At 38.7% G+C, this 27,727-nt stretch overlaps 1 protein-coding gene across 6 annotated transcripts in view; it reads right to left on the reverse strand.

Annotated features, from left to right (window-relative positions):
- Nucleotides 1–27,727, reverse strand: part of nrxn2b (neurexin 2b) — a 589,914-nt gene that overhangs the window by 469,880 nt on the left and 92,307 nt on the right. For 5 of the 6 annotated variants that reach the window (XM_034856684.1, XM_034856685.1, XM_034856687.1 and 2 more), the window contains exon 3: nucleotides 23,992–24,021. The exons of the other annotated variant lie outside the window; for it this stretch is intronic. In XM_034856684.1, the coding sequence (XP_034712575.1) occupies nucleotides 23,992–24,021 (30 nt within the window). The remainder of the gene's footprint in view (nucleotides 1–23,991; nucleotides 24,022–27,727) is intronic. 6 annotated transcript variants of the gene reach the window in all.

The raw sequence follows: 27,727 nt of genomic DNA on the forward strand, positions 1-27,727 counted from the left end.
TCATACATAGAGATCTCATGCAAATCAAACCAGCTTTTAGTTTAACTGAAATAACACCATGCCAGTCTCTATGTATGGTGAAGGGTATGTGATGATATGGGGCTATTTTAATTTCAAAGGCCAAGGGAACTTTATCAGGATGCATAGTAACCTGGATCCATGAAATAACTGACCTTTAATATTAGAAAATCTGCCTGCCTGCCTGCCTGAATTTAATATTCAGTATATTCATTATAGTATGTATACTTATGCCCCCTCTATTTTAAGGAGGAACATTTATTTATTTATCATATATTGGTTCAAGAAAACCTGTGTCCTTAAAGGTTGGATTTTACCTCATTTTTTTAATTAAGGCATTAAGATAAATTTCCAAAACATGATTATTTTATTCCTCTTTTTTTAGTCAACTAAAGCATGGGCATGTAACTTATGAGCACCACTATACATACACATACTGTACATACAGTATATACATACATATGCACACATTTGCATACATTATATACTGTACATGCACATGCATGCATACATACAGTAAATACATACATATATACAGTACATACACACAAACATACTTACATACATATTAGAAGGGTGTAGTATGAAGCAAGTTTGACAGATCCTGGCTTTCTTTGTGGTAGCTGGCTTGACAAAGACTAAATGTATTCTCTGTTCATTTTCTTTTCCTGCCAGTATGTGTAATTACAATACTTCTGCATCAAACCTTTATAATCTCTATGTAATCACACCACACATCACAGATGTTTCTTTGCCAAGGGAACCATCTTTGTCCTTAGTTGTCATGTGTAGATACAACCCCCTAACCAGGGATGTAGTGGAGGCTAAACGCACCCACCTCCAAAGTGCGTTTATCCACCTCTGAATAGCCTATTGTCCCAAAGCCATTCTAAATTAAGCTTATATTGTTTTAGTTTCATATTGTTTATTATTAGTTTTATAGGTTGTTAAACCTAAGACGAAGTATATCATATTGCACTGCTTTACTGTCAGTGTTGACAAATCTCTTGCTTTGTTTGGGATATATTCCCCCAGCGTTGCCTTCCAGGCAGCGCTGTCTGGAAGGTATTAGGATTGGACAATAGTTGGGTGCCTTGAAGTCGACACTGGGGGCTTAAAACATGAACAACATCGCGGGTACGGTAAACGTTTCTATGGTAACAGCGAGTTGTACCAATCAGAAACGTTGCGGTTATGCTTAGGATTGTGGGTAATGTATGTTTTCTACGTAAGATAGTGGATAATTGTTTTTCTTATAATGTTACAAGGTTGATATCATACAGACTTCTAGCTTCATCAGGAGCAGAAACTGGGTCAGTCTACCTGGGATGGTTTATACATTATGGCTGATAATCTAAATTCATATGGAGAAAATCAATGGGGTTTTTAATATATATATATATATATATATATATATATATATATATATAAACTATAATCACCAACTATTTTGATAATCGAGTAGTTGGTTTGAGTATTTTTTTTTAGACAAAAGTAAAAAGGTCTTTTTATTCCAGATTGTTAAATGTGAATATTTTACACATATTCTTGTTGTCTCTGTTTTGTCATTTAGTAAACTTTCTAGATTTTAACCATATAATTCTTTCTTGAGTCTTTTAACAAGAACTTTGACTTATGTATGAATTGAATACTGATTGTGTGACCTATGAGGGAACAACCAGTGATAAAAGACAACCTATAGCAATGTCCTCAAGATACAACGGTAGGCCGTGGTCCACCTGATCACAGTATTTATAGTTTACCCACCTCTTTTTTTACCACTACACCGCTGCCCCTAACATTATTTCAGCATCGGGGCAAGAGTAGGCCGGGCAGATAACTGATTAAGTGGGTGTGCATGGCAACAAAAAAAATTCTAAAATAGAGTACCAATTCTACCAACTCCTGTTTATAGACAGACACAACCAAATGTGTGTAGTGTAATTAAAAGGAACATTATTATAATTTTACACCTCAATGTTTAGGAGCACAATTGAAGAAAAAAAACTTGTATAAACCCTTTTGTGGCCCCACAAGGAGCTCCGCAAAACATGTTTAGCTACTATTGATGGGCATAACAATTTCAGTAATGTCATAAACGTTTTAAGTATTTTATTGATTAGGGTTTACAGTAATGTATATTATAGGAACGTTTTTGTTGAATTTTTGTTTTAGTTCCATTATCTTTCATGTTTTGAGTTTTTTTGCCAGCAATAAACGCAGCTTTAACTTCTAATAAGCTATATAACGACTCACTGAGGAAGACTCAGACCTGCATTTCAGGCATCTTCAGGTTTACTAATTAATCTCAGCCATGTTTGAATGCCATTGTTCTCATTGGGTAAAACAAAAGTAGTTAATGCCTCAGAGTTAATATACAGGGATGCTTGGCTGCACCTTTAATCTTCAACTGCTCCGGAGGAGGTGCCGAGATAATCCCAGTGAACAAGTGTCATGGCATGAATGTAAAGCAGCAAGAAGCTTGGCAAACAGGAACATATGTCTTTACCTATTGTGTGTGTTTATATATTATATATTTTAGTGACAGTTAACATTTACTCACAAAGGCCTCCTTAATTAATTTTCTTGTTTCACTTGAAATGCCCTTAAACACCATCAAGCATAGTTTGAAGCTAAAACATAAAACCTGAAGGTTTATTTATCCTGTTAGAGAAATGTTGACGTGCTGTCAAGCATCGAACACAGGTCTATCTGACATTTCCTTACAACACACATTTTCACGTCATGAAATGCATTTCAACATTTAATGGAACTAAACAATGACGACACCTTCTAAGGTGTTGTCATTGTCACGTTTAGTAACAGAAACTATTACAGGGAAGGAATTATAGGTTAGGAGAGTAGAGAAGGCGTTGACCCAAATCTTTAACTTGCACACAGAACAACAAAAGCAAACATCTTGTCAATTTAGCAACCAATCTTTAACAGGGATTGGGTTCACATCCAAATCCATTCACTTTCATTACAGAGTTGAAATATAGCTAGAATAGTTACCTCTGATTGAGACACATTGTGATCTTATTCAGTGTTAAGAGTCAATTCAGCTACATCTATTTCACCAATTTGAGATCTCCTCAGTGCAGTATTGTAGTACTATTTGAGCTGCTCTATTACACAGCTCATTTTTCTTTTTGAAGACCTCTCATGAACCTTATGTTACACGTGTGGCACTTTCCTAATTAACCCATATGACCCTGTTTGTAGATAAAGACTGAACGCTTACGCTGAAAAGCTACAAGTACCTTTCACCTCCTTTTGACTTCATTTTGTTTTTTGCACATATCCGTAGCGCTTGTGTGCTCCTATTATGATACTGGTGGTATATTTCTATTCATGGTTAAACTCTAGTCATGCATGTTGGCTTACATTGCAATGTGACAAAATGGTTGAGGATTTTTTGTGGAATGGCATTGACCAGATAAACCGTGTTGCCACTTTTTAAAGTAAGAGTAGTATATCACTGAGGAGAGTGAGTCATTATGATTTTCTTAGATACATTTCCTCATACACACCCATATTTATTGTTTGCATCCTCCCTTACACTGCCCTCAAAAGCCACAATAACCCTTTTAACTCTTGTGAATGTGAACCATTATCATGCACTGTTCAGAAATACATTGTGTTTAGTTTGTATTTTTACTTATCCCCCCATCTATCATTCAAACAACAGGCCTGTTGTGAGAAGAAGTTTGATTAAAAAGAACAGTGTAGGTGTTGAGCAAGAAAATATTTAACAATTTCAGTAAAATGTTAGGACAGGGCATAGCAATATATGTTTTATTTGTTTCTGAGAAGAGTAGTAAAGGTTTCTGAATAAGACTGTGTGTCCACCAAAGCTTTCTTTCCCCCCCCACTGTAAGAAAAAGGGCAGGCGCTTCTCTGAAAAAGCACAGATGGTAATCACTTGATAGTGTTTGATAGGGCTTTGGAGGTGCAGCGTTTTTTTTAGCTGAGAAATTTGGTTTCATCTGGTTGTATCTATGATACAGAATATTGGCGAAGTAAACATGCCGGCATTTGCTTAATTAATTTCTCGTTGTTCTTGTTGTTCAGCATTTGTGGTCATTGTGGTAAACAAAAGTCCGATCAGATGCTCAGCGCCTCGTCATGCTGCTGGCGTTTCCATCATGGTGTAAACATGAGGTGCTCCCATTGCAAAGCAATGATTGACTTTCACACAAAAGACGTCAATTTCAGTTAATCCATAAGGCTGCCGCAAGACTACTCACTCGGTCCAATAGACTGTCTCACATTACAGCTGTTGTTTAAGTCCCTTTACCGGCTCCATGCTGCATATAGGATTCAGTTTAAAATTCTCACTCGTGCATATCGAGCATTCCACGGCCCGGCACCTGCATGTGTTGCTCAGCGACTTCAACTATTTTTTTCAGCTCTTTCTCTTAGGTCTCTTGTGTTAAGATAACGGTCTGTTCCATGCACCCATCTTCAGACCTGTGACCTATCCGCACTTTATTTTTTGTATTACTTTGTAATTTTAATTGTGTATTTTGGTTTTATAATGTATCATCTTTTATGTAAAGCACTATGCCATTTTTATTTGTGATAGGCACTCTAAGAATACATTTTACTTGATACATTATAAATATACTAGCTTTCGAAGCAAAAAAAAGTTGTTAGTGACACATGGCATAATGTTCTAATGCTTTATACCGTTTTTGAACATCACACATGATTTCCTCACACAAAGGCTTTATTTAACTTCAGCATTGATGCTTTCACCAAATGGATTAGCCATTTCTAACTGTGTTTGTCCATAACTACCTATGATATACAAGTATGAATATCAATTATGCAATGTAGAATCAAACTGGATGGCTGAAGGCTAGACAGAAACACAAATGCACACAGACAGAAACTGATTGATGTACAAATACACAGTTTGAACGAGAACTGCCTGTTCACTGTTTTACTTTAAATTTCCTCAGGAGGGCATTGTTGTAAAAATCTATACCCACACAGACGCACATTGAGAGCTGTGTAGGTACAACAAGCAGCTACATGTGGAAGCTCAATGTTGTGTTTCATGTGTCTGCATGAGCTACTAATAGAAGTTGTTCTATTTTAAAGGATACAAAATTGGTGTAAAATGAGATTTCTCAGAGTGCACACCAATTTTAACAGCCCTGTCAGAAGTGTGAGTGAAGATCTCAGAGCTCATTGACTATTCTGTTTGCACATAATATCAGAGGCATGCTAATGTGTACTTTAATTTTTAATTGTTTTTTGTTTCCTTTTAAAGCAAACACACTGGATACCATGTGTTTGAGCAATCTTATAACGTGCAGAGCATCTCTTTTGTTCTCAACTAACATAAAAGCCCACAGTCAGCATGAAGGCCATCTCCTTTGCCTAATGGCTTCATTTGATATCAGGTTTCTTATTTTCAACCTCCTCATCCAGATTCTCAGTCCCACTGCCTGGCTTTCTCCTCATGATATCCCTGTCCCCTGGTGCTTGCTGAGAAAATTAGCCCCATTTTTGTTCAGGTCCTGTAATATGATATTTCTTGTGTGATGTCAGCTAAGAAGGCCTCCGTCTGGGTAGCCCTACAGTATGTCTCTCCTGACATTTGGAGCAGCAGTCATTAGTAATGCACTGGATCCGAACCGCCAACACAAATGCCCTTCTCCCTCCTCCCCCCCCCAGTCTACCTGCTCCGTGGATTGCAGTTTCAAACACGGGGATCTAATGTTATTCCACTTGCCTCATTGCCTTTGCATGTATGCTCCAGCAAGCACAAAACCACCCGCTGCCCTTTGAATTCTCAAAATTAGCAAGAAGAAAAATTGAGCTGCTGTAAAATGTCTATGAAAACCAGCTTTCCTGTTCATTTGCATAAAAAGAAATACAATTCTTTGGGGGATAAAAGTATTGATTTTTACATTCAGGAACACAAAAGGTAAGAAGATGCCAATTTTAAGTCTAGTGATTAGGACATGCACTTAGCAATTGTAACCATTACAAAAGCAGCGTAATGTAAGTTTGACCACAGACCAGCTAATAAATTAATAACACTTATTAATTCACAGTAACCTTGGTGAGGAGCTTTGCTCTCTGGCTTATTCAATAGTTCACCTTGATGCAGAAAGCAAATTCACTGAAAGCACTCCAGACAGTTGGCACTGGCTTCTTATCTTAACTAGGGGGAATTATTTGGTTCAACAAGCCTCAGTGATATGTTAAAACCTTTCACTGCACACATCATCTGCCCAATTAAGCCCATTTGGAGATAAGATAGGTAGCTTTGATCAGTCCAATGAAAGAAGTCGTTTAGAGGACAAGGTCATTGTGAATCATTTCTCAAATGTTTGGAAAGGAATTACAAACTGTGCAGCTCGGCTAGAAAAGGTCCTGACCTGCAAAATGCCAAGCTATTTCTCTTCCTAATGACAGAGCTGTGAAACTGTTTTTTCCAGGGCTGAAAGTAACGACTATTTCTTATAATCGATTCATTTGTCGAATGACAAGCTTTTTCAGACTTAATGAATATTGTTTAAATGTCTCCACCTTAAATCATGTTTTATTTTTTCAAAATGATCATGTTATGTTTCCATAATTTAGGAGTAATACAGGGGCTTTGGTTATTATATTTAAATGTAAATTCACACATTGATGTTATAAAATAATTTTTGTCAGAAAAGGTTAAATTTACTGTATTCTAACAGTGCTATTGGCAAATAGTAGCACAGTTGACAACCACGGGTCAATTGCATACATCCAATGTCTTGAAACTAATTGATTTTAATCATCCTACCTTTAGAATATCTAATTATTATAACGACATTTAGTGGGGGGTTACATGATGTGAGCTAGAGGAAAGTTTTGAAAGAGTGAGAATGTCTACTAATTAACAATATGACTGACACACTCCAGGGGGAAGGACAAAGCACAGTCCCAGTATGCTACATGATAGGCCAGGGATGTATCCCGTAATGACACTTAATGTGTGGTTGGGACATGTCAGCGTGCAGTCGTGTGCTTTTCTGTCAGCACACGCATGTGTCATTATATTCACTTTGATGGTACCTCTGGGTGCAATGTTATGAAGAAATGTGTCCCCATTTTAGCTGCTACTGTGAGACACAATTAAGCAACCCAGAAATTCTGTAAGGTGGCATCAATCAACAGCACACAGTCTGAACAGTCTGAAGCCTTTTAATATGTGCTAAGGTGACGAGACTGGCAAAATATTCAACATCAAGTCCTGGTTTCTCACGCCTTTTTAAGGTAAATTATTTTTTTTGCTTTTCAATTATGTTTTCCCACCCTCTTTTGGACAAAAACTCTAACGTTTACCTTTGCCTGACACTACAATTTCTTCGGTGAAAAGAAGCAACAATTTTAAGTGTCCTTTTGCAAGATTTTATGTTTCCTTCTAGGAATTAAAGTCCTCCAACGTGGTGGGCAAGGATTTTACCACTGCACTATCCACACACTACTCTGCTTCAAAGCACTGCTATCATTATTCTGCTTATACACAGCAGAGGTTGTAACCAATGTTGTAGTCAGTAAGCATGTTTGTCCCCCACACACAGGGAAACAAAATGACCACTTAGCAATCCTACAGTTTTGAGTAAAGTTCTTTTTATTTTGTTGTTAAATGGTAAAGAAATTGTTTCTACTATTCAAAGTCAGGCATTCGGATGGTTATAAGAATAATACTAGTTAAACGCCAACACTAAAGTTTGGTCACAAGGTCAAGTAGTGGTAGCCACAGTCCTGGACTGTTGGGTCAATCATGTTGCTGTATGTAATATGCTGCAACCACTGTGTCTTTTCTAGTGGGAATGAGATGGTTTTCTCTAATACAGCCACTGTTTATGATTCATTCAGTTAAATGCATTTCTAAATAAAAAATAACCTTCTGCGTTGTAACAATCAAACTGTATTGAAATTCTGGGAAGTTGCACTTGCTTTACTCTGTCAATTTGTTTTTCTTTTTTTGTGTAATCTAAATATATTTTAATACAAAACGGAAAATAAGGTCTTTTGTTTTGGTGATATTTTGATTGCCACTCTAGCTTCACCACCACGACTGATTTTTTTACTAAACTTATATCTGGACTAAGGGGTGGGGGGGGCTTATATGTTTGGTTATATATAGCTTAATATCAAGTATGGAAAAAGAAAGACAGGACTGAAACAAAGCATGCCTCTTTCTTCCAAGACAACTTGAAGGAGATGTTTCTAGGCCCTGTTTTGACTCAGTTGGCCCTGTATCGTTTTAAATCCCTACATATTTTAATAATGTTCTCGCTCTCTCTCTCTCTCTCTCTCTCTCTCTCTCTCTCTTCCAAATCCCCTTATTCAATTATGGCAGTCTCTAATACATGTGTCAACATGTTTCATTAGTCCGTCCTTCTCTTCAACCAAAGAGATTAGCTCTCCCTTCTTTCTTTCTATTTACTAAATGCCGAAATATCATTTTCACCAGGACAGTGGGAGAGGAACTGTGAAAGAGAGAGTGATATTTTTTGTTCATTACATTTCATTCTTGTCGCCCAGCCAGAGCTTCTTTCCCCCCCTGAAAAGACTATTAAATATGCGGCCTAAAATTTACTTATTCAGCTTTCAATTTTGCTGCAGTCTACATTTAAATGCTTTGAGGACATTAGAGAGAGTGTGGTGATAAAGCGTGTTTTTAAACTCTTGGCTCTCTAACCTCGTTGCCTGAAATGCTTTTATCACAGAGCCAGTATTCTTGCGATTTATGCAATCGAATAATTGTAAGACTGTAGAAACACAATATGAAGCAAGACTGTTTCATCGCAATAAGTGTGCAAGTGTGTCACAGATGGATGATTAATTCTATGAGTGTGCGATTCCTTTGATGTTCCTTGTGGTAATTGTTGGGAGTTCCTGGTCCCTCAAGGGCTTTATAAAAGGGTTTGTGTTGCTGAACTGAGTAGGAGAGTATGGAGGCCATGTTTAGGCAGGGAACAGATTAGATGTTATAGTACATGCATGCTCTGCAGATTTTCCCATTGACACCAACTGTTCAGAGAGAGAGAGAGAGAGAGAGAGAGAGAGCAGTGGCAAGCAAGGGCTCACTGGTCATTATCATTCTACTCCTGTTACCCTCATCTCCTGATGGGTCTCATCTCTCCATTCCCCTCCTTCCTTGTCCCCTTCTCTATTTCCACATATCCCTGTCTTCATCAGTTTCCCCTCACCGCCTGATTTCGTCTCTATGCGACGAAGACGAGAACAGAGAAAAGGAGACAGCCAGAAACACAGAGAGATAGAGAAAAGCAAACAATGACAAGAATAGGATAGGAACAAAAATAAATGGAAAGAAGGATGCAAGCAGAAAAAGGAAAGGAAGAGATGATTTTAAAAGCCTTGGTGATCACAGGCCCCTTGGTTATGCTTGTAATAGCACTGTGCCTTTGGTCAGCCGATACCCATTGAAAATATTTTGCAGTTTATATGCAGCTCATCCTAGTTCTCTTCCTCATGGCTCTTTTATCAAGATTCCCAAACCCTGCCTTTCTCATCTGGTCAGTAAATATACCATTGCTCTCTCCACTTCGTCTTCTTCAGGACTCGAACCCCTGGTCTCATCTTATCCTTTTCTTCCATGTCCTTTACTGGTCATTTGAACAGCCTGACTCACCTCTCACCATGTCCATACTTCTCCCCCCGTCCTCCCTTCGCATCCTACTCTATCTAATGTGTTCCTCCATCCCTACTCCCCTACTTTATTTCTTCCTTCTCCCTCTTGCTCCTGGTGACCTTAATTACAACATGTAAAAACCTGACCTGGATCCAATTTCCAGCCTCCGACCGCACAGCCCCAAGATTAATGCCCCATGGGCCAAATTCAATTAAGCTCCCTTCTAAATAAGGACCACAAATGTTAAAAAGGAGATGGAACAAAAGGGTCAAACCATTGCATCTTGGAAAAAAAAAAACATTGGGGATAAAGGTTCAGGCAATTAAAGGAAGAGGAGAGAGGGCAACAGCTACAAGAAGACTGAATTCCCTGCACTCCATCGGACCCACCCATGCCTCGAGGCATTAATGGCCTCGATCCATCAGTAGGTCAAGTCAATACATTTGGTTTTCTTATTAAAGATTCGTTTGATTTTTTTCTTTTTTTATGTTAGTATTTGTATTTATTTCATTATATCTAGCAACCTAATGTCCATGGTTAAAATAAATATTGAATATTTTTGGATGAGAAGTCAAAGTACAAATTTATACACACTTGAAAAAGATTGCTTCTTTAGATTCCCATAATAATTATCGTGCAACTCAAGCTGTATGGAGTAAATAGTTAGTGAATGAGCTCAGTCAATGTTGTCGTTTTGAAGCAGGCCAACATAAAGCTGCACTAGCTGTCTTGTAGCCTACTGGCAGTTTTAGTGATCTCTTGTGTGTTTAAATAAAGTCTTTATACCTTTAAAATGTCATACAGATCCTAACTGATACAAACCTTAGGACACCATCCCTGCTGCCTAGTTGCTCAGAGTCTCAAGTTTGGGGTGAAAGATTTTTCCACAGACACTACTTTTGATGACTTAAAAGTAATGAATGCCTTTCTCTTCCTTGGATTTGATCAAGAATAAGTGGGCAAGATGTTTCCAACAAAGGAGCCTGATTCGACTGGCAAACTCACTGCGTAATGCCCAGTTTAGCTTTATGAAATGATAATCATACCATTTTGGTTGCATGGGGGTGCGCAATGTCTAATTTTAGAGAGAACTACCAGTTTTCTCAAAATAAAAGTGTGTGACTGAATCCAAACGCTCCATGACAGATTTAAGATTCTGCGTGAGAGAAAATAACTCTCGATACCAGCTAACGCTAGCTTTCTAATTTCACCCACCCAACCAGCCTTCATCACACACTGGTTAGCGAAATATTTGCCAAACAAAATTGACAATCACCTGGCTGTCAATGATGTTAAAAGAAGATGTGAATTTAACATTAAATACATTTAATTCTTTTAGAGGCTGCCTTGCTTGCATGCTATGGGGCTAATTGTTTAGCGATGCAGAGAGAGAGACGTCCATTATGGTCTTTATGTTAAATATCTTGTTATAGGATATTTGTTCAGTACAGTTAGTTTTCTTTGTAATGTGTAGGTATGTAGAGATCTTTTAAAATACACGTTATTGTTGGAATAAATGTACCTCTATTTATCACCACAAGTAGTATTTCTCGTTGAATGTTTGCCATCTTATGGACAATAGTTCAAACCTGTGTTTTAACTATTGGAATAACTAAACATTCAATTGTCATTTTTGACAAGTCTTATGTGTATTGGATTGATCCGATGAGATGAAATATGAAAGGAGCCCTGTATGTGCCTCCCACAGTCATTTTTTATTTTTCTCTCGTTTTCAACAAACATTCAGATGAAAGTGATGTTCGGCCGATGGCTGCCTGCGCCAATTAAAATGGGCTGAAAAAAAAAAAAAAAAGAAGAGAATGGCAGGTGCCAGTTGACCATTTTGAAATGTACTTCCCGCCTGACGAAATAAACTACTCTACATTAACCACATGTATTAAGAAAGTTAGGCCATTTTGATGGTTTCTTCCCCCTTGACACAATGAGCTAACCTACTTTAACCAAATGTATAGGAGGTAAGCCATTCTGATAGATCTGATAGATCCCCACCTGACAGAATGAGCTACCCTACTTTTAACCACATTTATAGAGGACATAGGCCATTCCGATAGATACATCCAACCTGACATCATGAGCTACCCTACTTTTAAACACATGTCTAGAGGTAGGGCATTATAATAGATATTTCCCATTTGTCAGAATGAGATACTCTACTTTAACCACATGTATAGAGCGGTTAGGCCGTTATGATGGTTTCTTTCCACCTGACAGAATGAACTAATCTACTTTTAACCAAATGTATAGAGATGGTAGGCCATCTGGTAGAAGGGAGTTGCCCATGAACACACATTACTGTGTTTTGCTGCGTTCTTTCCTCTTCGTTGATCTTATACACAGCCAGTTCAGAAAGCTCTACTCTCAATAAAGTTAAAATATATATATATATATATATATATATATATATATATATATATATATATAAAATAAAGTTTGCCGACAATGCACAGCACAGCGGTGTAGCAGCTGAGCAGAGAGGGCAACTCGGCAGTCTGCTAACCTGTTGCTCTATCTACCATTATAAGCTGCTCTGTTCATTGCTACAAAACGTGCTTGCAGGCTGAAATTCAACAGTGCTGTTGTGTCAGGATTAAGCTACAAGCAGAAGGAAACTCTGCTAGCTGCTAGGCTAAAGTCCAATAGAAAAACACTGCAGTGGTAAAGTTAATATGTCCACCTCAGCTGAGAACGGAGAAATGTCTCTGTCTTCTCTACCATGTCTTATATTAAAAATTACCTGTAGAAATCCTTGACAATCGGACACACCGAAGAAATACCCCATATGGCCTATTTAAGGGCCTGTCCACCGAGCAATTAAGTTTTTCTTCTCCATAGTGTCTTCATTATAGGATAGAAGACAGTCGATTAGAATAACTAAAAAATGATTATCGTATGTATTATATTTCATATCACACAACTACTGAATTTTGAACAGCCAAAAAATTAAACAAACTAAATGAATAAGAAATGTGATAATGCTGGTAGTGATTTCACCACCAGAATAATGTCAGTGGCAACCAGGTCAAAGTTGAAATAGCTGATCACGTGTAGGCGGCTTAAAGTTACACATTGTACAGGCTTGCAGGAAAAAAACTATGTTTCGCACAGACAGGGCTAACGTGTGTGTTCATTTTAGAGGCTTGACTACAGTGTGTAAAGACGCTGAAAAATATTTCTACAGATTTGTGTAATGATGTAATAACCCTTGATACCCAGCCTAAAACACATTGTACAATAATTGTACTACGGAGCACTTGGATGGGGGGCTGTTAGTGGTTAGACAGCAAACTACCACACAGGTATATTGTCGTCTAAGAGAACACCTATAGTAATGGCATATATGGTTTGGGTGCATATGTGTGCATAGCCGTGTATATTCCCTTGTAAAGCAGGAGGCGGCTGTTTGGATGCTGTGCCCTGTCAGTTTCTCTAAGTGAGGCTGCCAATAATGAGGCGTGACCTGATTGGGAAACACAATACAGGCCTCCGATCAATCTTAGAGAGAGGGGCAGAGGGACTCGGGCTGTTGCACACCTCAAACGCTGTCATTTGCTTTACCCAAGGAACCCAGTGAAGGTCACACAGAGTAGCCTCATTCCAGCCCTGTCAATCAGCATTAGCCTCATGATGGTGATTACGCCATTAACAGGGACTGACTAATGCATCGTTGACCTCAACTGTGGATTCTGATATTTAGAGTTAAACAGACTATTTCTAACGTCCTATCAGTATCATGAAGTAACTTGTGTACATGTCTTTGTATGGCTTTAAGGGCATTACCGTATTATAATAGTATACATATGTATTTTGTATTGGCATCTTTCAAATTTGCTTCATAGAGCAGGAAAGTTAGTATTACTGTTTCAGTTAAGTTCTGTACAGTCACAGTGATATGCTGGAGCCATAGTGGCCCCATAGCCACATATCTACTAATCCCAGGCTTTTCTCTATATGGCTGTGGGGACTGTGAACAGCAGATCCAGGCTGCTGTAGAGCTCCATCCATTTCCGCCCGCTGCTGTGTCAGGAGAAATTCCTGCCTGTGTGAGGACTTCTGTCATCTTGGCCTAATGTCTCTGCAGTAGCCTCACAGGCTTCAAGCCAGACAGCCCAACATGCCTAGGTTGATGAACAGGGTGGAAGGGGTCACCAAACAAAATTCTAAATGATAATCGCTTTGGATGCACAATGAGGATGACATTTTTAAAATGTTGCTTTAATGAATTTTGCAGCACTTTATACCTGTTTTAAGATGAAACGAGGTTTGGCAAAACTGAAATTGGTTTGACTGCATAATTATAGACCTAAATAAGAAAATAAGGCAATAATATATAGTTAGTAGTAGTTTAATAGCAATTAATCGCATTAATGTCATAGTTAACTCGTAATTAAATAATAAAATAATTTTTATTGAAAACAACATTGGCATAAACCCTACTGTAGTGTTCAGTTTCACATGTAACATTCTCACTTGGAGCAGTCATTCACACTTGGAGCAAATCTCTCACACAATGTAGCACTGTCCATCAATAAAAGGGTGAAAAAAATACTTTGACAAAGGGAAGGAGAATTGGCATCAGCTGTGTGCTTGTGGTATTTCAGACTGGACGTGCTGCGATTCTAGTCAGAATCTTATTGGCCTCCATTTTGGCGTATCGCGCTCGCCATCCACTCAAAACGTAACAATACTACTTTTTTGAGTGTGAGCGGCGTGCCTGTTGTTTAGTTTCTGGTCAAGCTAGATCCACTATGGTGTTGTAGTTTTTCTAACGTTACTAGTTGTTGCAAAAGCATGTGAAAAAACTAAAAAACTACAAAGCCAAAAAGAACGTTAAAATTGACACAGTTAAAATGGGTTTGCGCCGTTAATAACACATTTAACTGACAGCACCAATTGTTAGTATAATCTAATACTGTATCTACTATTACGAATAGCATAAGTTTTAAGTAAGTAATCGTGGACTTTAAAAAAAGAGGACTATGTTGAAATATATGTTTACTTGCTGTAACAATAGTCAGGTTAAATTATCACTGACTATTACTTCAGATCAAATCATGCTGCAGCACAGCCTTAGTTGGTAGTCACCAAGGTGGAGTTGTTCCCTGTCCCCTCTGCCATTCAAATGACAGAAAACCAACATATGATAGAATAATAAACACCACTACAGACATGGCATTTTGACTGGGAAGCAAAATGTTGCTGAACGTTTCGCAACAACTATTTTAGTTAATTTTACCTTAATGCATGATGATCTCTTTGGAGTTATTTATTATCCAAATTGAGCGGGAGAAGTGTGACTTCACCTGCTGGGTATTATCAAGGTGTTCTTAAGCAAAGCACAGAATCCCCAACATCTCGAGGCACCTGTTCACGGGCGGACATCTCTTCAGTTATTGAGTGTATATGTCTTGTGTGTTTTGGGCTTGTGTAAATAATTTGTACAACAACAGAATTATTATTATTTTTTTAAATCCTTCAGGGATTAATACATATGTATGTCTTTATTCTTCCAGTTTTTGTCTGGATTATGTACTTTTCATTTTTAAGCACAGTTATTAGTTTGGTGATAGCATTAATTCAAAACCAAACATTTCTAATGATGCTTTGTCTCCCTTTTTCCCTAAATGTGCTGTAAGAACAGGGTAACCCCAGGATTCTCAAAGTTAAATTTAAGACTTTTTAATACCACCTAGGATAAAATTGAATGCCAACTTCATAGCTAATAATAGAACATCTTTATGGATTTTGCACATGATGCATGTGGATCCTCAACCTCTGCTGTTTCATTAGCATTCACAATAGCATGACGGACTCGCATGCCAAGCGGTTTGTCGTGCTGACATCAGCACCACTGCCCTCAGCTTTGTCTGCCAACTTGTCCACATCTCTGGCCAGAGTTGAGAGAAACTTGCCCATTTTGAGCAGACAAGCTAATTTTAGCTTCAGTCCGTTCATTTGAGCCTGTTGTGCTCTATTGGTGTATAGTTCTTGCAAATTTAAAGTAAGTTAGCTAGTGATTTTGTTGTTTGTGTTCTTCACCTGTTAGCTAGGTTGCACCTGGGTATTGGGGAAATATAATGGCAATTGTTGAACGCCCTTGCTCACATTTGTATTTTAGGTGCATTATTTACGCCACTTACACTGCATTAAGATAATGTATTTAATAGTGGTTTATTGTTATTATTTTCTATCATATATATGATTCCTATGCATTGTGTATGGTAGCCTTTACAATTTGATTCATTTCTTTGCAAAACCACAAACAAACACACAGCCATGCCAAAGCTACCCACGCCCATGTTTGTACTGTTTGGTTGTAATCAAGTATCAAAAGAGAGAAGTTGTCCCCATCCGTATTTTAACAGACACACCTGGGGTGAAGTTGGAAACCAAAATCAGCTTTTAATACAGTCCTAATCTATTCCCCACTAACAAGTTTCAAATAAGTTCACTGGAGTTAACGTTATTAATGTTCATTGGATGGGAATTTATGTTGCACTTGACGCACCACTACAAGATGACTCAACAGATTCGGCGGCATTCTTTAGCTGCAAATCATTGTGGATTGATGGCGGTAACGTTAGCACATAGTAGCATGGACAGCGACATGTTTGAAAATGAAGAAAACGCAGGTCACAGAAATTTGGCAGACAAGCAACAAGATATTCCCAATCATCCTCGGCCTTATCTGAGAGAGATGTTTGAGATGTTAGGCATCAAGAATGACTCCTGGTAAATGTGCTGCGTCACTCTTAAAGTATGGGGAACTTCTAAATGAATGTCTGTTTAGTAATTCCTATTTCATACTTTATTTTATAATTGAACCCACACACACATTGGAGGTGAAAGAAGAGAAACTGGATATGTGAATTCTCACAGAATCACAACGGAATCCATGTGTTGCTACTCAATCAGAATGTTATTAACCTGCAGTCCCAGTCTCTATTACAATCATCAGAAATGTGATGTTTTAGGCCTATTGGCAGACATCCATTTACAATGTAGGCAGTGGCGTTTAAAAAGCCTTTTTTCCATGCCCATTGAAGTTTCTTAGCGTGCACTCTAGAAACATATGTGGTCCAGGTAGCTTTGCAGACAAAATGGTTGTCATTTGCAAGGCTACTTTTACTTCTAAACTTTAAGTAAATTTCCAGGCCTGTATGTTGTTACTTTTACTTGAGTAAAGTTAGTAAAATCAGTACTTCTACTTTCACCAGTATTTTTTAACACAAGTATCTGTACTTCTACTTGAGTACAGGAAGTGACTACTGTTGCCACCTCTAGATATAATATAGTTTAGGTAAAATTTTATCATACACCTGTAGGTGTGGTATATTTTGAAGCTGTCCCTGAGTGCTGTAATGCTTGTGTAATCAGGTTTACCTACAATGCGCAAGAACAGGCCAAAATTATAATTTGATTTGCAGCAATTCCCGAGTGTCTGAGAGGTTTATTGATTTTTCTCCGGCAGTCGGCATGATTCGGCATGCAGGGTCATTAACATACTTATCAGCATTCACAAGGTGCTTTGCATTGACTTTTTATAGGTTAAAATGGGCGTGTACAGGGTAGAATTAGAGGCTGATTCCCGTATGCACACTTGTAAGTAATCTGTGATTTATAGAGAACATTTCTTATAGACGTGCACATGGTTTTATAAATCTGATTTTTTATATTGACGTACGCCATATTTGGCTTTTGGGCATATGTACACTGTTTTTGTAGGATCCTAAGCACAGTTTTATAAATGAGACCCTAGGAGGCTCGGACCTAGTTTGGATATATCTTTACATATAGGACAAGAGCCAACGATTCAAATAATACGCAAAACACTGGTTTCGCAGGGCTATCACCAACAGAGATGTTGGTTTTGGTTTTAAGCATCTTCAACCACAATTTTGTAGTAAAATTAAGCAATTTAGAAATGTATGTATTTATAATTATTCAATATTTTGTTTTCCTACAATTTAGAAGAGCATCTTAAATTGCATTTAGAATATGAAGCCCAAATATTGCCTGATAAAAAATGCTAATACAATAGTAAAGTCCTGCACACATGTGACAACTTGACTAAAATTTCACAAATCAATAGGGCTGAAGTGTTTAGAAAAGACAGACATGTAGTAATAATTTGTTAACTTAATTAAACTGTTTCACAATCATCCTATAAAATGAGAACACCACTATAATGCAGAAACTCCACTTTTTCATTAAAGGCATGTATTGTTCAATATATTAGTAAAAAGATACATAAATGTTTAAATAAATGCATTAAATAATATATAGTATGTAAAATGTTTTCTTGGTTGCACACTTGAGCTTCACTGGATTTCTCAGTGCGTTTAAATAGCTTTGACCAAACACAGCGGCAGATGGACTCTATAAACTGCCCTCAGACAGAGATGCTATCTTGACCTGGACCTAGTCTATTACATTTGAGGTGAGATATAGATCAGGCTGGGCATTCCCTTCATTTTCCCCCAAAGTATCACCAAGGAGATCTACATTATACCTGCCAAGAGACAATCTCCCAGTGCTTGGTTAATTCAATTTCCAATATGCATCATGCTGGCCTCTCCAAAAGAGGTGGCGGTATTGGGGGGGGGGGGGATTTATTCACATAGAAACCAAATGGTCCGTGTGCAAAGGTCTCTGTAATCCCAAAGCCAAGAGGCTGGAAATGTTGCCAATTCAGAACCATGAACTTGCATATTTGTTTTCTATTATTGAAAACAGGAGTTTTAATTATTTAAGGGCCCCTTAATTAGTTTGTTAAAGCAGAAACCCCTTCAGGGTAGTTGTTTAGAGCAGCACAAGAACACCTTAGAGACTTCTGTGGCAAGAAAAAATATTTCAATTCCATTTTATTTATAGTATCAATTTATAACGAGTTATCTATCTCAAGACACTACGGATATAGTAGGACCAAACCACACTCTATAATTTACAAGGGCCGCACAATTCTAGTAATTCCCCCTAGAGTAAGCATTTAGTGCAACAAAACTCCCTTTTAGGAGGATATAGGTTTTTGTAGCTACATATTGTAGGTTGTTTAGATATTATACTTAGATTTTATCATAGAAAAGCTAAAGAGATTTAATGGAATGTCAATGAATTTTATGAAATTAGATGGAACCAACTTTGGAACATAATGTGATTTTTCTTTTGGATGGCTTGGCAGTACATGTCTTGAACTTTCAAAAGTAAAATACATTTTGAGTCAGAAAGGTATCGGCCGGCCAAAGCTGCGCCAGAGCTTACACGGCTGTTCAATGTGATATTACAGTCTAACCGCGTGAACCTCTACACACATCACAGTGGTAGGTTATAACTTGTGTGTGTGTTTGTGTATGTGTGTGTGTGTGTGTGTGTGTGTGAGTAAAAGAGAGCGAAACTAAACAGTAAATAAAAAAGCAAAACGCGGACTGTCACTGAGCTGAAATCGAAACACTGTGCTGCAACACATGCCTTTGGCGTAATTAAAGATTTTTTTTAAGGATTCTTATTGTTCTTGTTATTTTACAGTACTGTACGGAGCCCCAGAGGTGACACGGAGGGAATATATATATATATATATATAAAAACATGTACTGGGGACAAAAACGTTTGCAAAATCTCAACTTTCTTTTGCAAAATCTTGAGTTTCATTTGCCAGATCTCGCAAATCCCAAAACAATAAGGCTAACCTTAGCTAGTCGAACGGCATAATTATGATATCTCCTTGGTTGTCTGAATACATTCATCGTTTATTTTGATAGGCATTATAAATTAATACGTACAGTGAGGAAAATAAGTATTTGAACAACCTGCTATTTTGCAAGTTCTCCCACTTAGAAATCATGGAGGGGTCTGAAATTATCATCGTAGGTGCATGTCCACTGTGAGAGACATAATCTAAAAAAGGAAAATCCAGAAATCACAATGTAGGATTTTTTAAACTATTTATTTTTGTTATACAGCTGCAAATAATTATTAGAAGCTCATGAATGCGTTACTGTAGTGCTGCTAACAGTTGCTAGCACTAACTAGCGCTAGCTACTAAGGTCACCAGTCAACAACAATGTTCATTATAACACTTCACTTTGGCATGCATTATTAATGTTTGTGAAAATAAATAATGGATGTATTTAGAAAACCAAGGAGATGTAACCATTATGACATGCAACTAGCTAGATACTAGCTAGCTAGTGCTACTAGCTAAGGTTAGCCTTATTGTTTGTTGGATTTGCAAGATCTCACAAATGAAACTTGCAATATCACAAATAAAACTCGATATCTCGCCAAAAAAAGACGAGATCTCGCAAAAGTGTTTGTCCCCAGTACATGTTTATTTTCCCCTCCATGTCACCTCTGGGGCACCGTAGTATTGAAGATCTGAAAGAAAAAAATACCTATGAACAAATTTCCTAAAATTCAGGTTGAGCCCTATTCTGAACTTTGTGAAATATGTCCTAGCAATACAGTGAAGAGTACAGTTACAGCTACCATGAAGTTGCCTGACCAGTGTTTTACTGTTAGAGGCATTTAAATTGAAATTTTAAGAAAAACTATTAAGTACATATATAACGTGATATATATAACCGTACGTGCTAAGAATTATACATATAAATCATAGGCCTTACTGCCAAGGCACCCTTAAGGCCACCCTAATCACTAGCGGCCCAATGTGTGGGGTTGGCAGCAGTCTAACAGACAGACACATAGAGATCAGCAGTGATTTAAGCCTGTGGTTTGTCCTTTCTAAAGCTGTGAAGGACAGCCTTGGGTTTGAGAAGAAACTGACATTGATTCCTTGGCCTGGTCCTGTGATGGCTGAGTCACCCACCTCTGATTGTTTACATTGACCAATGCACCTTTTATTTTTAGAAACATGGCTATCCTGATATACATGTGCACACACACAAACACAGGTTTTCTCAGAAAGTTTATGCCTGGGAAGCTGAGAGGTAACTAAATCCTGCAGTGAAAATCATCTAATTCGCTAACATGTCACACATTCTTGCCTTTACCAAATAGGTTTATTGATTTTTCTCTTTTTAGATGTCTTTGCTCTGTCCATTGGGAACAAACACTGTATTAATTCTGGCTACAGGGTAATCAATATAAACGGCTTGCAAGGCACTGTTTGATGAAACTAGCATAATCAGCTACTTTACTTTGAACTCAGATAATATGACATCCTTCCCCCAGGTTATTTACCCAGTGAGCATTTACGTAACTAGCATGGGTTAGCCCTGTTGAGAAAAACACAATCAATACATATTGTCATTTGTAGAGTAGTTGTTTTATGTTATCTCCTAACAGAATTATGCATTAGACTTCTATTGAATGCCCGAGGCCTATTTAGAGATTGTTTTTTATTACACAACTGTTTTTGAGAAAGTAACGCACAAGAGAAAGGGAAATGGGTTGCAGTCAGTGACATATACATAAAAGCAGTAAAGCTGTGCGTGTCATAGATTCTGTTTTATTCTCTACAACTTTTTTTCTACACCTTATCTTCTAAAATCCCAACCCTCTTTCTTGGTCTTTTGAAAAAGTTACGGAATCGGCAGTTCCAGCCACGTTTCAAGTTTAGATCCTGCTGCCTGAGGGGGCCAGGAAATGCACAGCTATGCCCTGGACACGGTGCATCAGAGCCTCAACGTCTGATGTTGAGATCAGGGCGTGTCTCAGGGGAGATGGGAGATAGATGCTCTAATGTCAGATTTCTCATTCTTCTGATATGTTCTATTATCTTGGTGTCTGCTACAAGCGAGTGGCTTGAGTAAACAGTCCATGTAGTTTGGGATGGACTACAGACAGGGATCAGAGTTAAATGGCAGCAGGTTGTGGAAGATCCTACAGGAGGTAGAGGATGCATAGAGATGTTGGGATTATAGTCCTGATTCATCTGCTGGTGGCAGCAAACGATGTCCGCTGGGGACAGAGAAATATATTCTGCCTCTGTGTTGAGCCATATAGGAGAAACAAACTGGAAAGAATTGTCAAAAATAAGTTAAAATGTGGGTACTGGGCAAATATGGGGAAGCATTTCGCACAAGTATTCTGCCGGGGGGAGTTTGGGGAGAGAAGCTGGGGTTGTAAATATGTTGGATTGGCTAAAAGGTCAGGTGTACAACTTATTATATTAAGTATTATGATGAAGTACAATCAGGACAGTCAGTGATAAAGGCAAAGGTTACTCTCAATTTTCATACTGTAACATGAATCACTGGGCAACAAACGTACCTCAGTGTACCAGGAAGGGCAATGCATCCTAACTTAACACATGTGAGATTAAGTGGGTTGCACTACTTGATCTGACTATTATATTCTTGACCAATAGTTTGCTCTATATATAGAAAAATAATGAAAGGTGCTGTAGGTAGGATTGTGAAGATCCAGGATTTCGTCAAAGAATTTGAACACCAACAACTTCTCAGTCCCCCCCCCCCCCCCCAAAAAAAAAACAGTCTCCAAAGCCCCTTCCCCTACAAGGGAGTATGAGCAGTGATTGACACATAGTTAGACACCTTTTTGGACGCTGGAACCATTACATGTTTTTTCACTTGAAACAATACTTGAGTTATCCAGATGGCTGATGATTAATCCGTTTGCCGATTGACTGATCAATTAATAGGCAAATACCATATGTGGTTAATAAATGTAAGGACAGCTCGCGTGTCTTTGCCTCCACCTGGTGTAAGCTGTCCTTTCAGAAATAAAGGCCGTAGGTTTGAAGTCTAATGATTGTCACACAAAGTTGACTTTGATTCTGCTTCTGCGGTCATTTCATTTCTTTTCATTTATTACTGTCTAACAGTACTAATTAACTACAGTATAAACAACACTGATATAATAATATAATGTTTGTCTCTACTTTATGTGAAGCTAAAATCCAACAAATGAACAAAAAGAGGCAGTTAGGGTTGGGTAAGGTGACTTATGCTTCGACAGGGTTCACTTAAAGTCAGAGTTGCTTTTTTTAACCAAGGTTAGTCCCTTTCTAAACTTGCCAGTAAAACCTAAGCTTTTCCCTGAATTGTTCAGTATCATGAAATGATGGGGAAACAACTCAAGATTAATCAGTGAAACGGAGTGAAGCACTAAGTCCGAGGAAATGAGTGGCGGCTCAAGTTTGCATGAATCCCAGAACACGATGATAGGAGAAGGGACGCTCCCTCTACACCAGTAAAGGTCAGAATGTTCACTGGCTACTGCACTTGTTCACTTCCTTTCTGTTTTGTGAACTTTTGCTTTCACACTTTTTTTTTTTTTTTTTAAATCAACGGATAGTCCTCACAGGGAGGCCAGAGGCAGAAAATGATCAGAGGATGAGGAAAGCATAACTGTTAGGTCTTGTGTAGTTTTAAACGCATTTTGGGTGCCAGAGTTCACAGAATGACATCAACATTTCAAAATAAAAGTCTGTTGCTCATGGTTGACATACATTCTTTGAAAAATATGTTAAATGCACAAAAGGCGAAAAGATGAGGAGAATAAAGTCTGGAGGATAGAGAGGGGTGTGGTGTGGCAGAGATCAAACAGCTGTGGTGTAAGATGTATACACTATAGCATCAAAAATACCATCCAGTGTTCATAGCAACATCAAAACAATTGCAGACACATTTTCTCATAAAAAGGTCATACATCTATAATGTGAGGTTATAACAGAACTTGAACAGTAGCCCTTTGAATAAGAATGCCAAACAATGGGAATGTCAGCAGAGTGGTGAAGAGAAACTCTGCACATTCAACAACAATGTCACCTTGAAGTGTTAAGTAAATGGGAGTGTGGACACATTTTGCTTTTGGAACTTTGACCAACAAACACATTTTCCAATAGAATCAGCAGTTGTTGTTTATTTACTTTCTGTTTAAACCCAAGCAGAAGGGATAGCAGAAAAGTGTTACCTTCAGCCCCGGGTGAGGTCGTCGGGGTCAAAGGTGGTCAGAGGTGAAGGTCCACGACGTGAGCCATAGGACAGGACAAGGGGTGGGACACACATTGGTGGAGGTCACAGAAAAGCACAAAGACATGGCGGAAGGGAGAGGGAGGAGAAGAAAGAGGCACAACCAGAAAAAATGAGGAGATGTGGTAGGTGAGAAAGAAGGGGGCAGCAACAGGGGAGAATGTTGCAAAGAGAGGATTTGGTAGGAAGTGGAAGGGCATGGCACGAAGAGAAGGTAAAAAGCAGAGGAGGAAATTGTGAGGGAAAGCGGCAGTTTCGAGGGGTTGGGACAAGAGGCTGAGTCAATTCCTCTTAAAAAAATAAATAAAAAACAGAACCAAAATAAAAGGAATGAACCCATACCTTGGTCGTTTAACGTCAGGTGCGCCAGACCTTGAAAGGGAAAAAACAGAAAAAAAGAACAGAAAGAGGAAGAAAAGAAGGTCATAAAAGGCACGGGAAGAAAAAAAGCATTGTCACAACGTTGGACTGCAGTTTGTGACAGACATCCTGGGGCAGACTTGGATGTCAGAGTTCAAATCAAAAGGTAAAAAAACAAGAAAGAAAGAAAGAAAGAGAGAGAGAGAGAAAGAGAGAGAGAGAGATAGATAGAGAGGGCAAGAGAGAGCGAGAGAGAGAGAGAAAATAGTAACAGAAAACAAGCAAACACTTCTTGAGTGAGGTGTGGGGGGTTTAGAAAAAAAAAGCATTTTCATTTGGTGCAACCCCCGAAGGCTATTGCTCCCACAAATGCTTTTTTTTCCCTCTGGAGTACTTATGGAACACACAAAACTGTTTGGCAGAAAAAGGCTTGACTGGATTCCTTATCGCCTACTGTACACAAATCGTCAAAAAGAATCAGAGCTATGCAAGGTCTCACACAGAGAGGGTCAAAGATCAACATGGAAAAACACTAAAGCATGAACAACAACCCAAAGCCAAAGACTATTCCAACACATATGTGAGCATCACAACACCAGCCCAACATATTTATTTAGCTCACTGGGGCTAAGGTGCACACATCTTGCCAAAACTGCAGATCAATAGATTTAAAAGAAAGATTCCACAAAAAGCTCCAGGTCTTGTCAGTGAACAACAGGTAACATTAAGTAACTTCTGAATCAGGCCAGAGTACCAAGCAAACATATCACAGTCAATGACAATCCATACACACAAAAAACATCGCAATATTATGACATTTTGGGACATCTTTGGAAAATTAGTAAGGTATTGTTTCTCAAAAGGAGCTGTCATCACTAAGATACCTCCAGATTCCTACTAAACACAACTGTAGGACACATAAGAGGTCTGAACGCCGGCCCTACAGTGACGTATTTTTTCGTGTGTGCACACACACTTGGTCCATCTTCTAAACACACCTGTAGCCAATCCAGTCGCAGCACAATCTTCCCACAGAAATAGCAACACTTTCAAATTAAAAGAAGCAACAGGCCAAACAATTCACACATATCAAAGGTCATACTTTAAACTAATTGGAGTAAAAATTGTAAAAACACAACAAGACCTCCATACAGCGCCTTTTTTGGGAAGGCTACTGTACAGGGGATCATCAGGGGGAAAATACCTGACAGCAGGGAAAATAATAGCTAGATATTAGCTTGAACACCATAGCATGCAAGCATCATGCACTGTGAAGATACACTAGCATGCCTTGAGGATAGAATTCTTGGAAGGGAAACTTAAACCAGAGAAAAAGAACTAGAACAAAAAGGAAAGTCTTAACTATGGCCTGAAGCAAGGTTTATTCCCAAATAACCCGAATGGCTAAAGCAAATTGGATTTATCCCCAGGCAACACAGAATATCAACAGCATTATGTCTGTTGGACAAGAAGTCCCAAAAGGTCAAATCGTTTCCAGCCAACCTCTCTTTTCTTTGATCAATACCGTTTCCAACATAAGACTCTTGACACTACCAGCAAACAGCTCAATCAAATAAAACCTTATCATCCAGGAAGTGCCGTCGTGCAGCCTTGGAGTGCTTTACTTCCATTTGGAATATCCAGAATAAGCTACCAAAAAGAGAAAGATAAAGAGATTTACATCACTGACGGCTGCACTTTAGGAATATTCAGCACAAGAATTAGCTATAAAACATATTAGGCTTGAGATACATATTCTGGTACTATATTGATCTATTTACTGTAGCCTGACCTTTTCCGAAGAAATGTAGGTGTTTTTCACCTACTGTTTCATGCAGCTGATTTCAGAAGTCTAGCAGCAACAAAAATAAAAGACAGCCTTTAAAGCCGCACTAATCAACACCACAAGTTCAACTTCTGAGCACAGCACACGTATCGGGGATTTTCTCTGTTCGGTCTGTGAAACGAGACCCCATGGACAGGCTAACTGAGGTACTTGACAGCTAAAGTTACCCAAACCAGTTGCTGCAAGAAAAAAAAACAGTTCCTAATGTCTCAGAGAACAAATTGAAACAACTGTGGGCTAGCAAAATAATGCACAAAACGTGTCTACGCCGCCACCAGCGAGCAGGTAAATCAGAATGCAAAGACAAGAGAAGCTTAAATGACTCTTGACTACAAGCTGTTCCTATTGTCTTCTTTCTTAACAACAGCTGTGATTCAGAGGAAATGTACAGGCAGAGTGTTTTATTTATCTGGCTGCAGTCCGTTTCCTGCAGGCCCTGTGCAGGGAGTCCAATCATTCTCACTCTGCCTCCCTCTGTTCTTGTTCCTTTGCTCATAATCCATTAAGGAGATAAGGCGAGGGCTCCTGCAATGCAACAGAACGGTGCTGTCGCTGCATACCAAATCATTCAAATAACAAAACCCCCAACCCCCCATCCTGGCCTCTTCCAGTACAGGCTGCATCATGATTTTATGGCAGAGAAAGGCAAAAAAAAGGTAAAGAAGAGAAGGTAAGAAAAGACGCATAGAGGATATGACGGAGCAAAGGCAGCAAGTTATCAAAGGGTTTTTTTTACAGACAGTGCTTACCAAAAATGTACGGACAGGTGTGCAGCCAAAAATCAATCAAAAGAAGAAATTAATTCCAAGGTATTGTGTCAGGAAATTGGAAAGTTGTGATGCAAAACTTTTATTTCCCCAAAACAGATACATAAGTGACACACACACACACACACACACACACACACACACACACACACACACACACACACACACACACACACACACACACACACACACACACACACACACACACACACACACACACACACACACACACACACACACACACACACACACACACACACACACACACACACACACACACACAGTTGTCTTGGCAGAAGCACAGGATGCCAGACTCCTACCATGCCAAATTCAGATCGGGATGTGACGGTTTTCACTAGAAAGTGGTTTGAAAGAGAGAACAGGCAGCATGTCTCGAAATTAGTGATCACTGTAACCCATCAGAATACAACATAACAGACATAAGGAAAAGCTCCATCTCTGCTAACTTCCAGTCGGCATCAACATTGAAGCACACATCAAATTACCACAGCCACAAGCAGCATCTCTTGCCACACATACTGGAAACGTGACACAATCCAAGCACAAACTATAAACCTCCCCGTCTCCTTGACATCTGAGCATTTGATTACATCCTTCAGTTTGCGGTGAGTACAGATGGGAGTGCCTAACGGAACCGGCACCGATTGGTTGGTTATGATTGAGTGGCAGATGGAGCAGAGTCATAATTCTACCATTAGGAGGATACATGCTTACGTCTGATCTAGCCAACTTCTCTTCCCCTCTGTTTTCAGCCCATTTATCCACCTTTTCTTTGCTCCCCTTCTCCATATCCAGTCCTCCATCAGCCAGCTGCAGCTGCTCTCTTGTTCCTCATCTGCAACTTTCTTCTGCTCTGCTTCTAGGTCTGATGAACACAGGCCACTATAGTTTTGCAAACTACTGTTTCATTCAAATAACTGTTGGTGGCTCAAACACCAGTGTTCTGGCTGATAATACATGATGAAGACAAAGACAGGCAATGTTTATATGTTTGTTTATATGTTTGTACATGTACACTCACCGGCCACTTTATTAGGTACACCTGTCCAACTGCTCGTTAACACTTAATTTCTAAGCAGCCAAT

Source organism: Etheostoma cragini, chromosome 19 (genome assembly GCF_013103735.1).
Source record: "Etheostoma cragini isolate CJK2018 chromosome 19, CSU_Ecrag_1.0, whole genome shotgun sequence".
NCBI classification, from domain to species: Eukaryota; Metazoa; Chordata; class Actinopteri; order Perciformes; family Percidae; genus Etheostoma; species Etheostoma cragini.